Raw genomic sequence first — 12,974 nt, 5'->3', positions numbered from 1 at the left:
TGTCCATATGGAACAGCAACGTAATTATTGCCTATCTTTATTACCCCTGGAAAAATAAATGCATCCTTTTCTTTTGGTTCCATTGCTCAGCACTCGTTTTCTGTCCTGAGTATATACAAAATTTTAAATTGCCATACAAACAACAATAAACATAAAAACAAACAATTGACACTACTCACAAGCAAACTCCTTCCCACTGAAAGTCAGCCTTTTCTTCCTGTCCTGTCAGTGCCATGGGAAACAGACAAATAACAAACTTTTCAAAGACAAATCCTTCTCAGACACGATTTTTGTAGGATCTTCGTTACCAGCACATCTCTTGTGGACTGTCCTCAAATTCACTATTACACTGTCCCTATAACACTCTCCCTATCATTAAATTTTTCTTCTTTTTATACATAAGACTTTTTCGTCCAAGCAACCATCCTTGACTCTCTCTCCCCTAATTATTAGGACCGTTCCGTCGGGCATCGTTGGAAGACCGCGTCGAACAGCGAAGTTGATCTTTTAGAGTAGTTCGGGATCCCTCCCAACAATCTCCGGTGAGCCGTGGTCACCCACGAGTCCTTCAGGAACGGATTGCCAACAATTATTGTGGTTCCCTGAATCGTCCGTCACACTCCAATCATCCCGGACGAGCTCCCAGAATATGTAGTGGAACCCTCTGAAGGGGTTTTAGGGCTGATGGAAGGAAGACTCACCAAGAACCACAAACTCCCGTTAGGAGAGAAAAATCAATGTTTATTCACAGCTGTGAATAAGACTGGCAATATGCAAGTATCTTTAATACAAGCAAAACAAAGGATTGCTGCCTCCATCGAGGCCTTTGGCTCCCTTTTATACTGGGTAACAAACAACTTACTTCCTCTTTCCAAAAAGGTGATTCTTTAGAAAAACCACAAACCACATCTCTGACAGCTTGCATCATCTCCTCTCTGGTTGGGAGGGGTAACTTATTTCTTAAACTTTGGTTCCTTCAAAATCACTGGGTTGCTGTGAGTCTTTGGGGATGTATGGCCATATGTTCCAGAAGCTTTCTCTCCTGACATTTCGCTCACATCTGTGGTATTTTGGAAACTAAGCAAGGGAGGTTTATATATCTGTGTAAGGTCCAGGTAGGAGAAAGAACTCTTGTCTGTTGGAGTCAGGTGTGGATATTGTAATTAATTAATCACCTTGATCAGCATTTGATGGTCCTGTGGCCTCAAGGCCTGGCTTCTTCCTGTCTGGAAGAATCCTTTGTTTCGATGTGTTAGCTGTCCCTGATGGTTTAATCTCTGCAATTTTTCTGTTTTCAGAATATTGTTCTTTATTTACTGTTCTGAGGCGTTAACTGGCCCTGATTGATTCATACCTGTTTTCTAAGTCTTGCTCTTTATTTACTTTTCTGATTTTTGAGTTTTTTAAATACTAGTAGACAGATTTTGTTCATTTTCATGGTTTCCTCCTTACTGTTGAAATTGTCCACATGCTTGTGGATTTCAATGGCTTCTCTGTGTAGCCTGGTGGTGGTTTTTTTTTTTTTTTCCATGTCAGGAGCGACTTGAGAAACTGCAAGTCACTTCTGGAGTGAGAGAATTGGCCATTTGCAAGGACGTTGCCCAGGGGACGCCCTGATGTTTTGATGTTTTACCATCCTTGTGGGAGGCTTCTCTCATGTCCCCGCATGGAGCTGGAGCTCATAGAGGAAGCTCATCCGCGAACCTGGCAGTTTGCAGATCAGCAGCCCAACCTTCAAGTCACAAGCCTTTAACCCACTGCTCCACCAGGGGCTCCTATATGGTGGTTGTTAAGAGTGGTCCAGCATTTCTGTGTTCTCAAATAATATGCTGTGTCCAGATTGGTTCATCAAGTGCTCTGCTAATGTTTTTCGTAATGTTTAGATAAAATCTCTTTTCCTGCAATTTAAATCCATTGCTCTATAACCTAGTCTCTAGAGCAGCAGCAAATGAGTTGGCATCCTTTTCAGTCTTCTTTTCTCCAAGCTAACATACTCAGCTCCCTAAGCCTTATAGACCTTGGCTTCCAAACCTTTGATCATTTTGGTCACCCTTCTCCAGACAAATTGTTAAGCCATGCACAAGACCACGATCATTTTCTACAATTGACTGAGCAGCCTAGGGTTGAATGTGCATTTCTCTTTCATAGCTAAACTATCTGATGTGAGAAGCTCACAGTTTTTCTTTCAGTGTGCCAGGGACTAGCAACTGATTGGTTCATGGCAATGGTCCATGGACCACTGGGTTGAATTTCTACAAACAATAGCATGTATTGCCTAGTACAATGCTCATTGTATATTTGTTCATGTAACTTAGCTATTCAGACTGTGCATCTAATATTACTGATTTTAATCTCGTCCCCAGAATTCTTTCTTTTGTCAGATAAAATACAGAAGACGTTTTGGAGCTATAATGAATAAGGAGTAGGAAATAATTTCATATACAGGAGATTCCACCAGCACAATAGGCAAGCAATACAGGCCTAAAATGTATCACATAATGTACTTTTCTCCACTAATATGCTCAATCAGTAATTCAGACAAACACATTCCTGTTAGTGTATGATCCTCATGGATTACACCACACTTCAGAGGATGTAATGTTATTACCCTTGTCAAAGAGAACATTTTAGTCAGTATGTTACCTGTTGTCTTTCTCATTTGCTCTGAGTTCTTAAGTATGCTCTGAATAAAGAACTACTGCACCATTGAGAGAAAGGGGATATAATTGTATAATGTATGTGTATAATGTGACGTAATGAAAAATCAAAATGTTTGGTCCACGCAGGTGAACAATAAAGAACAAGTAATTTATTCTCCTTAAATACAGAATAACATATGTATAATGTGATCAGTTGCACCAGCTCACATGTCCTTTTATGAGAGATCTAAAATAGTCGATATAGGGAATGCCGTGGATGTAGCGTACCTGGATTTCAGTAAGGCCTTCGACAAAGTCCCCCACGACCTTCTGGCAAACAAACTAGTAAAATGTGGGCTAGACAAAACTACGGTTAGGTGGATCTGTAATTGGCTAAGCGAACGAACCCAAAGGGTGCTCACCAATGCGTCGTCTTCATCATGGAAAGAAGTGACAAGTGGAGTGCCGCAGGGCTCCGTCCTGGGCCCGGTTCTGTTCAACATCTTTATTAATGACTTAGACGAAGGATTAGAAGGCACGATCATCAAGTTTGCAGATGACACTAAACTCGGAGGGATAGCTAACACTTCAGAAGACAGGAGCAGAATTCAAAACGATCTTGACAGACTAGAGAGATGGGCCGAAACTAACAAAATGAAGTTCAACAGGGACAAATGCAAGATACTTCACTTCGGCAGAAAAAATGGAAATCAAAGATACAGAATGGGGGACTCCTGGCTTGACAGCAGTGTGTGCGAAAAAGACCTTGGAGTCCTTGTGGACAACAAATTAAACATGAGCCTACAATGTGATGCGGCAGCTAAAAAAGCCAATGGGATTTTGGCCTGCATCAATAGGGGAATAGCGTCTAGATCCAGGGAAGTCATGCTCCCCCTCTATTCTGCCTTGGTCAGACCACACCTGGAATACTGTGTCCAATTTTGGGCACCGCAGATGAAGGGAGATGTTGACAAGCTGGAAAGCGTCCAGAGGAGGGCGACTAAAATGATTAAGGGTCTGGAGAACAAGCCCTATGAGGAGCGGCTTAAAGAGCTGGGCATGTTTAGCCGGCAGAAGAGAAGGCTGAGAGGAGACATGATAGCCATGTACAAATACGTGAGGGGAAGTCATAGGCAGGAGGGAGCAAGCTTGTTTTCTGCGGCCCTGCAGACTAGGACACGGAACAATGGCTTCAAACTACAGGAAAGGAGATTCCACCTGAACATCAGGAAGAACTTCCTCACTGTGAGGGCTGTTCGACAGTGGAACTCTCTGCCCCGGGGCTGTGGTGGAGGCTCCTTCTTTGGAAGCTTTTAAGCAGAGGCTGGATGGCCATCTGTCGGGGGTGCTTTGAATGCGAGTTCCTGCTTCTTAGCAGGGGGTTGGACTAGATGGCCGATGAGGTCTCTTCCAACTCTACTATTCTATGATTCTATGATTCTAGTATTTCCTTTTGTCCATGTGGATAAATTCCTTCAGCAATCCATGATGCAAGAGCACACTTCAAAATCTCTCTCTCTCAGGCTCTCTGCTTCTTTCTTCAAACTCACTCTGCATCTGCATAGCTCAAAGCCTGAACAAAAATGCAACAGTATCAAAAACTCCCAGGCTTAACCAGCTCTCCAGACATGGCTCACCAATTAGCTTTATGCATCTTATTTTACAGTTGACACACACATATTAACTGATTTCTTACATATCCTAACATCTGATGCATGCATGCCTGCACACACAATATATTCCAAAGGAGTTGCTTGGATAAGTGCTAATGGTAGCTCCCATTAGGATAACTGAAAAATACACTTAACAATAGCATTTTCATTATTGAAAATGTGCAATATGTGTTGGTTTCATCTAAACAATACTTAGGCTGCAATCCTGTACACAATTACCTGGAAATAAGTTTTCTTAAACATGATGCACCCATCCTGCTCAACAAGCTAATGCAGCTGGCACTTAGCTTGGGTCACTAGAACTCTTTAAAAACACACAGAATTCATTGGATTGGAAAGTGAACATATTTCATACCTAATGCATGTAATTGTGTTTTTATACTCTTCATGGGAAACCATTAATAGTAAATACTGTGATCAGATTATCCAAGTCAAACTAGAATTATTTTCCATTCCATTATTCACTTTATCCTTATAGTTGTATCAGCCTCAGAATGTAGTTCTTATATGAGTAGAAAAAAGGCACTGCTATTTTTTTCCTTAGTGTCTATGACTGTAAGATCTACATCCTCAATATTTAACAACAGTTGCTTCCTAGTACTTATTCAGGGCACCTCTCCTTCTTTTACTCTCACTCTGTGTGTGTGTGTATATGTGGAATTTACAGGTGATAGGACACTTGGGGAAAGAGCAGATTCCCTAAGAATTGATCAAAATCATTGGATTCATAATCATATTCATTATCACTTTGTAGCAGTGTCCTCATGTAGTGCCAAAGGTATTGCCACTATGATACCAAGAAACAACAGAACCCTTGGTAGAGATCTATTCAAATTCAGAAGTGATTACATGTGAATTGTCAACCCATATAACATAAGTAATGTTGAAGTTGACAAAGAGGAGGTGACACTGCTGAATTTTATTGTACAGTATTAAAACTGGTTCTATTGCAGGGGCAATGACGCGCTGGTACTCCTGCGATCCCACTGAAGGCAAGAGCCCCCTTCCAATGGAGAGGGCGAGGAAGGACACTATGAAACTTGGATCTTTTAAAAAAAATATTTTTATTGAAATTTTTCAGGATTACATAAACATAGACTAAGGGGAAGAGGGGGGAATGGATGTTGATTAGGCTTGATCGATCCATGAAAAATTTGATTCTAAACTCGTTTCAAAACTAGAGGGGTCAGTTTTTCGTTTTTGTTGCTATTTACGAATTTTGTCCCCAAAATTTTTCGAAATTAACGAAAATTCGTTATTTTCGAAATTAATTCGTTAATGGCGGACGCGCATGCGCAATTCCCAAAAACAGCACAGAGGGAGAGGACTTTACAGGACTCTCCCACCCTCATTTTTTGAGTGATCTTCTTCCAACTTGGTACAGTGGTAGAACACATTTAACACTGATAGCTCACCAAAATTTGGAACGTTTCCCTTATCCTCTGAGTTTTGGCGAATTTTCATAGCTTTTATAATAAACCATTTTTTAATAATTGCAGAAATCTGTTCCTGGTTTGAAAGTCTTATTTCCTGTTAAATTGGGTTGTCTTTACTGTGAAAGTCATTGTTCTACTTCAGAAACTTTGTTTTTGTGGCTGAAACTTTGTTAAATTGGTGTGTGTGTGATATATACTGTGTATATATATATATAGTCCCTGCATAATGTGTGTGTGTGTGTGTGTGTGTGTGTGTGTGTGTATAGGTAAAGGTAAAGGTATCCCTTGACGTTAAGTTCAGTCATGTCTGACTCTGGGGGTTGGTGCTCATCTCCATTTCTAAGCCCAAGAGCCAGTGTTGTCCATAGACACCTCCAAGGTCATGTGGCCGGCATGACTACATGGAGTGCCATTACCTTCCCACCAGAGCGGTACCTATTGATCTACTCACATTGGCATGTTTTCAAGCTGCTAGGTTGGCAGAAGCTGGAGCTAACAGCGGGCACTCACTCTGCTCCCGGGATTTGAACCTGGGACCTTTCGGTCTGCAAGTTCAGCAGCTCAGTGCTTTAACACACTTCGCCATCGGGGCTCATGTATATATAATATACATACACATACACACAATGTGGAGAATATGTGGAAAGGTAGATAGATAGATAAGTTGGGAGCCACAGCGAAGGCACCTTCCTGGGAGCAAGGTCTAATAATAATAATAATAATAATAATAATAATAATAATAATAAATCCCTTACAATATCCAAGATGGGTACCATTATTGGCAGAGAAAGCCAAGCTGTAGGAGTTGAAATCCAATCATTTATCCTCCCTATAGAATCAATTTTATATGCATTTTTAGCTACAGAAAAGCTAAAATCAGGACAGTAAAAGAACAACACCCAAAAAATGGGAATTCCAGACAGGAAACAATCAGGGCCAGCTAATACCTCCCAACAAAGGATTCCCCCAGGTAGGAAGCAGCCAGGCTTTGAAGCTGCAAGGCTATTCAATGCTAATCAAGGTGACCAATTGCAACATTCACACTTGCCTCCCACAGACAAGAGTTCTTTCTCCCACCCTGGACCTTCCACAGATATATAAACCCCACTTGCCTAGCTTCGCACAGACGTCAAAACCTCACCGCCGGGCCCCTCTCTGTCTCTCTCGGTCTCTCCATTCCCGGCTCCATCCGCCGCCTTCCCGCCTCACAGAGAGACACCAGGCCTGAGCTGAGGCGAGGCGGCGGCAGCGGCGGCCATTTTCCCCCTCCGTCTTCCTCCTCCTCCTCGGCCTCCTTCCCCCTCGCCCCCTCCCATTGGCTGAGCCCGTGACGCCCCTTTTGCTGAGGGGCAAAAGGAAAGGGCCTGAATGGTGGGAGTTTGGGAGATTTGCAAAAGCTTTTTTTTCCTAACGAAAAAAACGACGACATAACGAAAAACGGCCTCTCGCGATTCGAAACCGCGATATCCAGACGTGTGGACAACCAATGCTTCAAAATTGCTTCAAAACAAACGAAAATAACGAATTAATAACGGTTAACGGGAAAAACGAATTATTTGAGCAAGCCTAATGTTGATAGTCGAGATAGGCAGGGAAAAAGAGGGAGGGTGGTGTCCTAAAAGTTGGGTACAGCTAGGGGGGTGTTGGGATTGTATCTAAAGGAAGGGGGGAGGGATTAACATTGGGTTCCCCAGGTTGGGGGGGGGGGATTGGATCTTTAAACTGCAAAAAGCTGTTTATTGCGTGGCCATAGCAATAACGACAAAATACATACAGGCATGCAATCAAAGTTTTGTCGCCCCTTGAAATGGGTTGGAAGACTTTTTATCACTATTACAGAAAGTAGAAAACATATTCTTATTGGTTTTCAAAGATTAATCATTTCTTTGGTCTAAAATTGATTACGTCACAAGCATCTTAACTAACATACAATTTCATTGGTTTCTCTGTTCTATTGAGCAAAAAGCAACATATGATTCTTTAGACAATGGTGCTTTCATGTCACTGACCCTGAGTATAGTAGCATCTGTGGGCCAGGCTTATCTGCTTCTGATGCAAAGCATAACTCCAAAACGGCTGGGAAACTTAGGGAGTACTAAGCTAACCAGTTTTGTCCTGATACACTTTTATCCTTGAGAAGTAACTTCTTCTCTGCAGCAACTCTTTTTCCAAACATCAGCATTTTCTCTCAAACATGGGCCTCAAGGGCCTTTTGCAAATTAGGTAAAATATCAGTAAATCAGGACTTACAGTCATTGGAAGTATCCCTGAAAATTCCCCTTTTAAAACCATGTCCCCCTCACGATTTCTTTATATTCATACATATTGTGCCTTAAAGTTTAGTCTGAATATTGTAGAATACTGTATTTTTTCAATTGTAAGATACATCTTTCCTGTGTCGGAATGAAAAATCCAAATACGCAGTCTACATTTGATCAGCCCACACACTGCCTTTCTAAAGAAAGAAAATGATATGTGTGGTTTATTCTTCTTAAATTCAGAACAATATATGTACAATGTGATCAGTTGCATCAACTCACATAATGTCCTTTCATGAGAGATCTAAAATAGTTTATCCTTTGTCCATGTGGATAAACTCCTTCAGCAGTTCATGAAGCAAGAGCAAACTACAAAATCTGTATGTCTTCCTCTGCTCCTCTCTTCAAACTCTCTCTGCACCTGCTTAGCTCAAGCCTGAACAAAAATGCAACAGTATAAAAAAAAAATCCCAGGCTTAGCCAGCTCTCCAGACATGGCTGAACCAATCAGCTTCATGCATCTTATTTTGCAGTTGACACGCACATAAACTGATTTCTTACATGCCGTAATATTTCCTTAATATAAATTTCTCTAAAAAATGGTAACACTTTTTTAACTACTAAAGAAAGAATATCTGTTTTTATAGGAATTGGTATTTACAGGCTCATTTTACTAAAACACCAATAAAACTCTGGATCTGGTTAGTTGCTTAAAATATTAATGATGTCTTTCAATTTGTTAAAAGGAAGGATGGGTTGCAGTGAAGCAAAAAGTCAAACATGTATAATTTCCCTTCCTAGCCCAGTGTTAGAGTGCATGCTTTTGTGCAAACATCCAAATTTAGTCTGTAGCTTTCACAAATAAATAAAGAAATAGTTTAGAATGCAGTTGATGGGAAAGATGCTTTTTTGGCTTAAGACTCTGGAGAATTCCTGCCAGTCGGAATATAAACTACAGGGCAAAATGGACAGTTTGACCTGAGCTGAGGCAGCTTACTTCCTAATACCAGCACAAAGATATATGGCTGAGCAGAGTACCTTATCACAGCAAGTTGTATTTGACTAGGACTTGACTTTTTATCTTTGTACCCAGCTGCTTGGCATTCTTCATTCTCAGAATCCAGCCATAATCTTGGTACCTGCCTCTTGTCTTCCAGCTAGCCCTCACAGCATGGGCCTGATGTCCCATAGTTTTTGCAGTTTTCCAGAATATGATATAACCCAATCTCTAATCACAGTAAGAATATTTCTATGTGTTGCTTTTCCTGTTAAAAGAAGGAAGGGTTGCTTACCTGTAACAAAGTAGCTGAATGCAATAACATCCTGCGGAAATTTACTGGCATGGGGTGCAGACCCAAAATTAATAAGAACATCTGCTCTGGCCTTGTCTTTTCAACTGCTGAGTATCCCTGCCCTGTTTGGCACAAGTCTGCCCATGCAAAGCAGGTGAGCATAGCATTGAACGAAAGTTATTATTATTATTATTATTATTATTATTATTATTATTATTATTATTTATTAATCACAGGGACAAGACCTGTCATGAAGGTGAAAAATCATTCTCCAAAGGCCTGTTGAAAAAGCCAAGTTTTTAAGCTTGTTTTTACGTTGCTGCTAACTGTGAGAGAAATAAGGTTGAACACTATGAAAGCCATCCACTACAGAACTATCAGCCTCCTCCCAGTAGACTCAAATCAAAAAGCTTCATGAGAACCACCATTCCTCTTAACATTCTCCCAGCAATAGCAGAAGTATCCCTCTGGACAGCTAAACCAGGACGTCCCATTGGATGCCCCCCCCCCCCATAAGGGTCTTCCTCCAGGGGCAAACCAAGAATGGGCAACCTGAACAGACTCAGAAGTGGAGTGGACAGATCAAAACACAACCTGGCAAAATGGCACTACCTAAAAGAATCCTCCACCTTGTGCGACTGTGGAGCGGAACAGACAACTCCGCATCTATATGCTTGTCTGCAATGTCCTGCCTCATTTACAGAGGAAGAATTGTTTGAGGCTACAGACAATGCTGTCGCTGTTGCCCGTTTTTAGCCAAACAATATTTAGCCGCTTGAGCTCCTTTTATCATTATTTACACTAATTTATGCAATAAAATAAATTAGGGATAAAGTATTGCCCTCCATAATATTTCCCTACCAGGGTCAAGAATCGTATTATGAATAAGTCTAGAGATCAAGCCGTAAGAAATAAGATACAAATGTTATATAATTTGTAAATATATAAAGATCTTCTCAAATAGGATTAATATGTAAAGGAAAAAATCCTCGCCAATCTCTTCTTAGGAAAAGTGGGGGAAAGGAGGGCCTGCTCATAGAGCAGGGCTTTTAGCTATGATTCACATTTGTTATGTGCTTGGAGAGTAAAGGAAAGGCAAATGTGGCAAGACTGCACCATGTGGCCCTTCCCTAGGCCCAGAAGACACAGAGTATGAACATCAGTGTCGGGCAATTTACCCCCACAGGCCACACACTTTTTGAAAAAGGTAACATACATTACTGGTCTGAGCAAGGGAGTAATCAGAGACAGTCTGAGTCAGATCGTGGGCGATTGAGACAAAGTGTACTCAAGTAACAGTCCAAGTCAAAGGCAATTCAGTCTCAACAATAAATGGATTGGTAGAGAATGGTCAAAAAACAGTCTGAGTCAAAACAGGGAACAGTCAAAAACATAACAAGAGAGATTCCTTAGCTAATGCAGTGGTGGCTGATTAAAGAAACGGAGGTTGTAGCCCTTCCCACTGGCTAAATACCTCCATGGGGAGTGGGGGGGGGGGCTTCCACCAAAATATATCTTTAATCTTTCTAGAAGGTTACAAACTGATTGCACAGGGGCAGGAAATAAATGCAATTTTCACAGAGACCATGAAGAAGAAATACTTTTACTTGCCAGACTTGTCGGTATCTATTCCAAAAGGAGTGAGGAAGACAAAATGCTTCCTCAGATTACCACAAAAACTTGATGAAAGAAAACATGATGTGTTTTGTGTGTATGTAATGAAGCAAATGCACAATTCAGAAGGGCCAATCCTTGAGAGTTCTACTGAATTATTCTTGTTGTAGATTTGTAGAATCAGTTCACAGAAATGGTGCATTTTGAATTTTTCTAGACATATGATTTCATTAGGTCCTCATTACTTATTCTAAAATACAACGTTAGCCAATCTGACTGTGGTCCCTTTTTCAGCTCATCACAAAAATGTGTAAGTTGAAGCATGATTTGATTCACAAGTACAGTAGAGTCTCACTTATCCAACATAAATGGGCCGGCAGAACATTGGATAAGTGAAAACATTGGATAATAAGGATGGATTAAGGGAAAGCCTATTAAACATCGAATTACATTATGATGTTACAAATTAAGCACCAAAACATCATGTTTTACAACAAATTGACAAAAAAAGCAGTTCAGTACACAGTAATGTTATGTAGTAATTATTGTATTTATGAATTTAACACCAAAACATTGCAACGTATTGACTACAAAAACATTGGCTACTAACAAATTGACTACAAATAAAGATAGATTTGCATAAAATGAACTTACAGTAACAAAACTGTTGAATTTTAAATCCGTAAAAAGTTCAGTTCTTGCAACCTAGAGAAACAGCTGTGGATTTGGGCGGGAGGCAGACTGCGTTGGATAATCCAGAATGTTGAATAAGCGACTGTTGGATAAGTGAGACTCTACTGTAATATCAAAATATCTTAGAGCCTTGTACAAGTGAATATTAGGCCTTATGTGTGCTTCCTTCCAAGATCCTTTCTTTGCATACTCCTTCCTTCCGCAGCAAGCCTTACATTGAAACTGGCAGACTATGCATTTTGTGCAAATGAAAAGACACAATATGATCCGATAAGGGAAAATCATAGATTTTGGATTAGATGGCAGCAGTACATTATGATTTGTAACTAAAGGAAAACAGTAGATGAGTGTATGTGAGTCCAAGACTCACTTATGCAATGAACTGAGCTGGACCTTGCCCTTGATTCCAGGAACTGAATAAAAACTAAAAGTTTATATCTTCTAATTTTTTACATAAAAATGTATGCATGTTACTATTTTCATACAGATTTGCTGTTTGGGGACTAGTAGAAATGCAAGCAATCTATCACTGAGTCTTACAGATATGTTATGTTGTCTCACATGGTTCCCATGTCTCTTGACAGGATGATGAAGTGGTGCTTCAGTGTGTTGCCAACATTCACAAAGAACAGCGAAAGTTCTGCCTGGCAGCTGAGGGACTTGGAAATCGCCTGTGCTTTTTAGAGCCGACTTCAGAAGCTAAAGTAAGCATTTCTTCTACAAGGTTTTTTTTGTTCAGACAATTGATAGTTATTAATCTACAAATGGCTATTAAAGTTTTAAATGGTACATTCTGTAATATGTGAGGGACATCAAATGCAAACCATAACATTATTTATTTTCCAGTTCAATAAGTTTTGCTGAATTGTATATTTTCATGTTGCTCCCTGTTACTTTGCAGTTCAATTTTTGAAGTGCTACTTATTGGACTGCATGGCAAACTATCATTGAAATGAAAGAGTTCTAATGTTGTGAAGAATCAGAAATCTATTTGTTTATATGGAGACCCTTAAGTACACCTAGAATACTAGTACATCGGCAGCTGACCCATATGTACAGTTTTCTTCACTATTTTGACGTTCATACAATCTGATGAAGAGGAATAATCATATGGCATTCCTATTAGGAATTTTACAGATTAGAAAATGAGAGTGAAATTTTGTTTTTATCAAAGTCAATTTCCTGATTGAGAAGGGATACAAACATAACCTTCTGATTTAAAAACCAGTGATGAATACAATGAATTCCATGTTTCTACTTTCCTGAATTATACAGTTCAGTTTTATAAATCTTTTTCATAATCTTTTCCATTTCATATTAATGGAAGTTTTTCTAACAGACTTTCTGTTGTTTTGTCATTTGGCCTGCT

The 12,974-nt window shown here is 40.1% G+C and overlaps 1 protein-coding gene across 2 annotated transcripts in view; it reads left to right on the top strand.

Moving 5' to 3' along the window:
* The window catches only part of ryr3 (ryanodine receptor 3), a 342,095-nt gene that overhangs the window by 55,583 nt on the left and 273,538 nt on the right, over positions 1 to 12,974 (top strand). For both annotated transcript variants that reach the window (XR_010001819.1, XM_062967304.1), the window contains exon 2: positions 12,190 to 12,309. Coding sequence is in view for 1 of the 2 variants with exons in the window: in XM_062967304.1 (XP_062823374.1) it covers positions 12,190 to 12,309 (120 nt within the window). In the remaining variant the exon portion in view is untranslated. The remainder of the gene's footprint in view (positions 1 to 12,189; positions 12,310 to 12,974) is intronic.

Source organism: Anolis carolinensis, chromosome 1 (assembly GCF_035594765.1).
Source record: "Anolis carolinensis isolate JA03-04 chromosome 1, rAnoCar3.1.pri, whole genome shotgun sequence".
NCBI classification, from domain to species: domain Eukaryota; kingdom Metazoa; phylum Chordata; class Lepidosauria; order Squamata; family Dactyloidae; genus Anolis; species Anolis carolinensis.
Note: the sequence above shows the minus strand (reverse complement) of the source record. Positions and strands in the feature narration are given on the sequence as shown.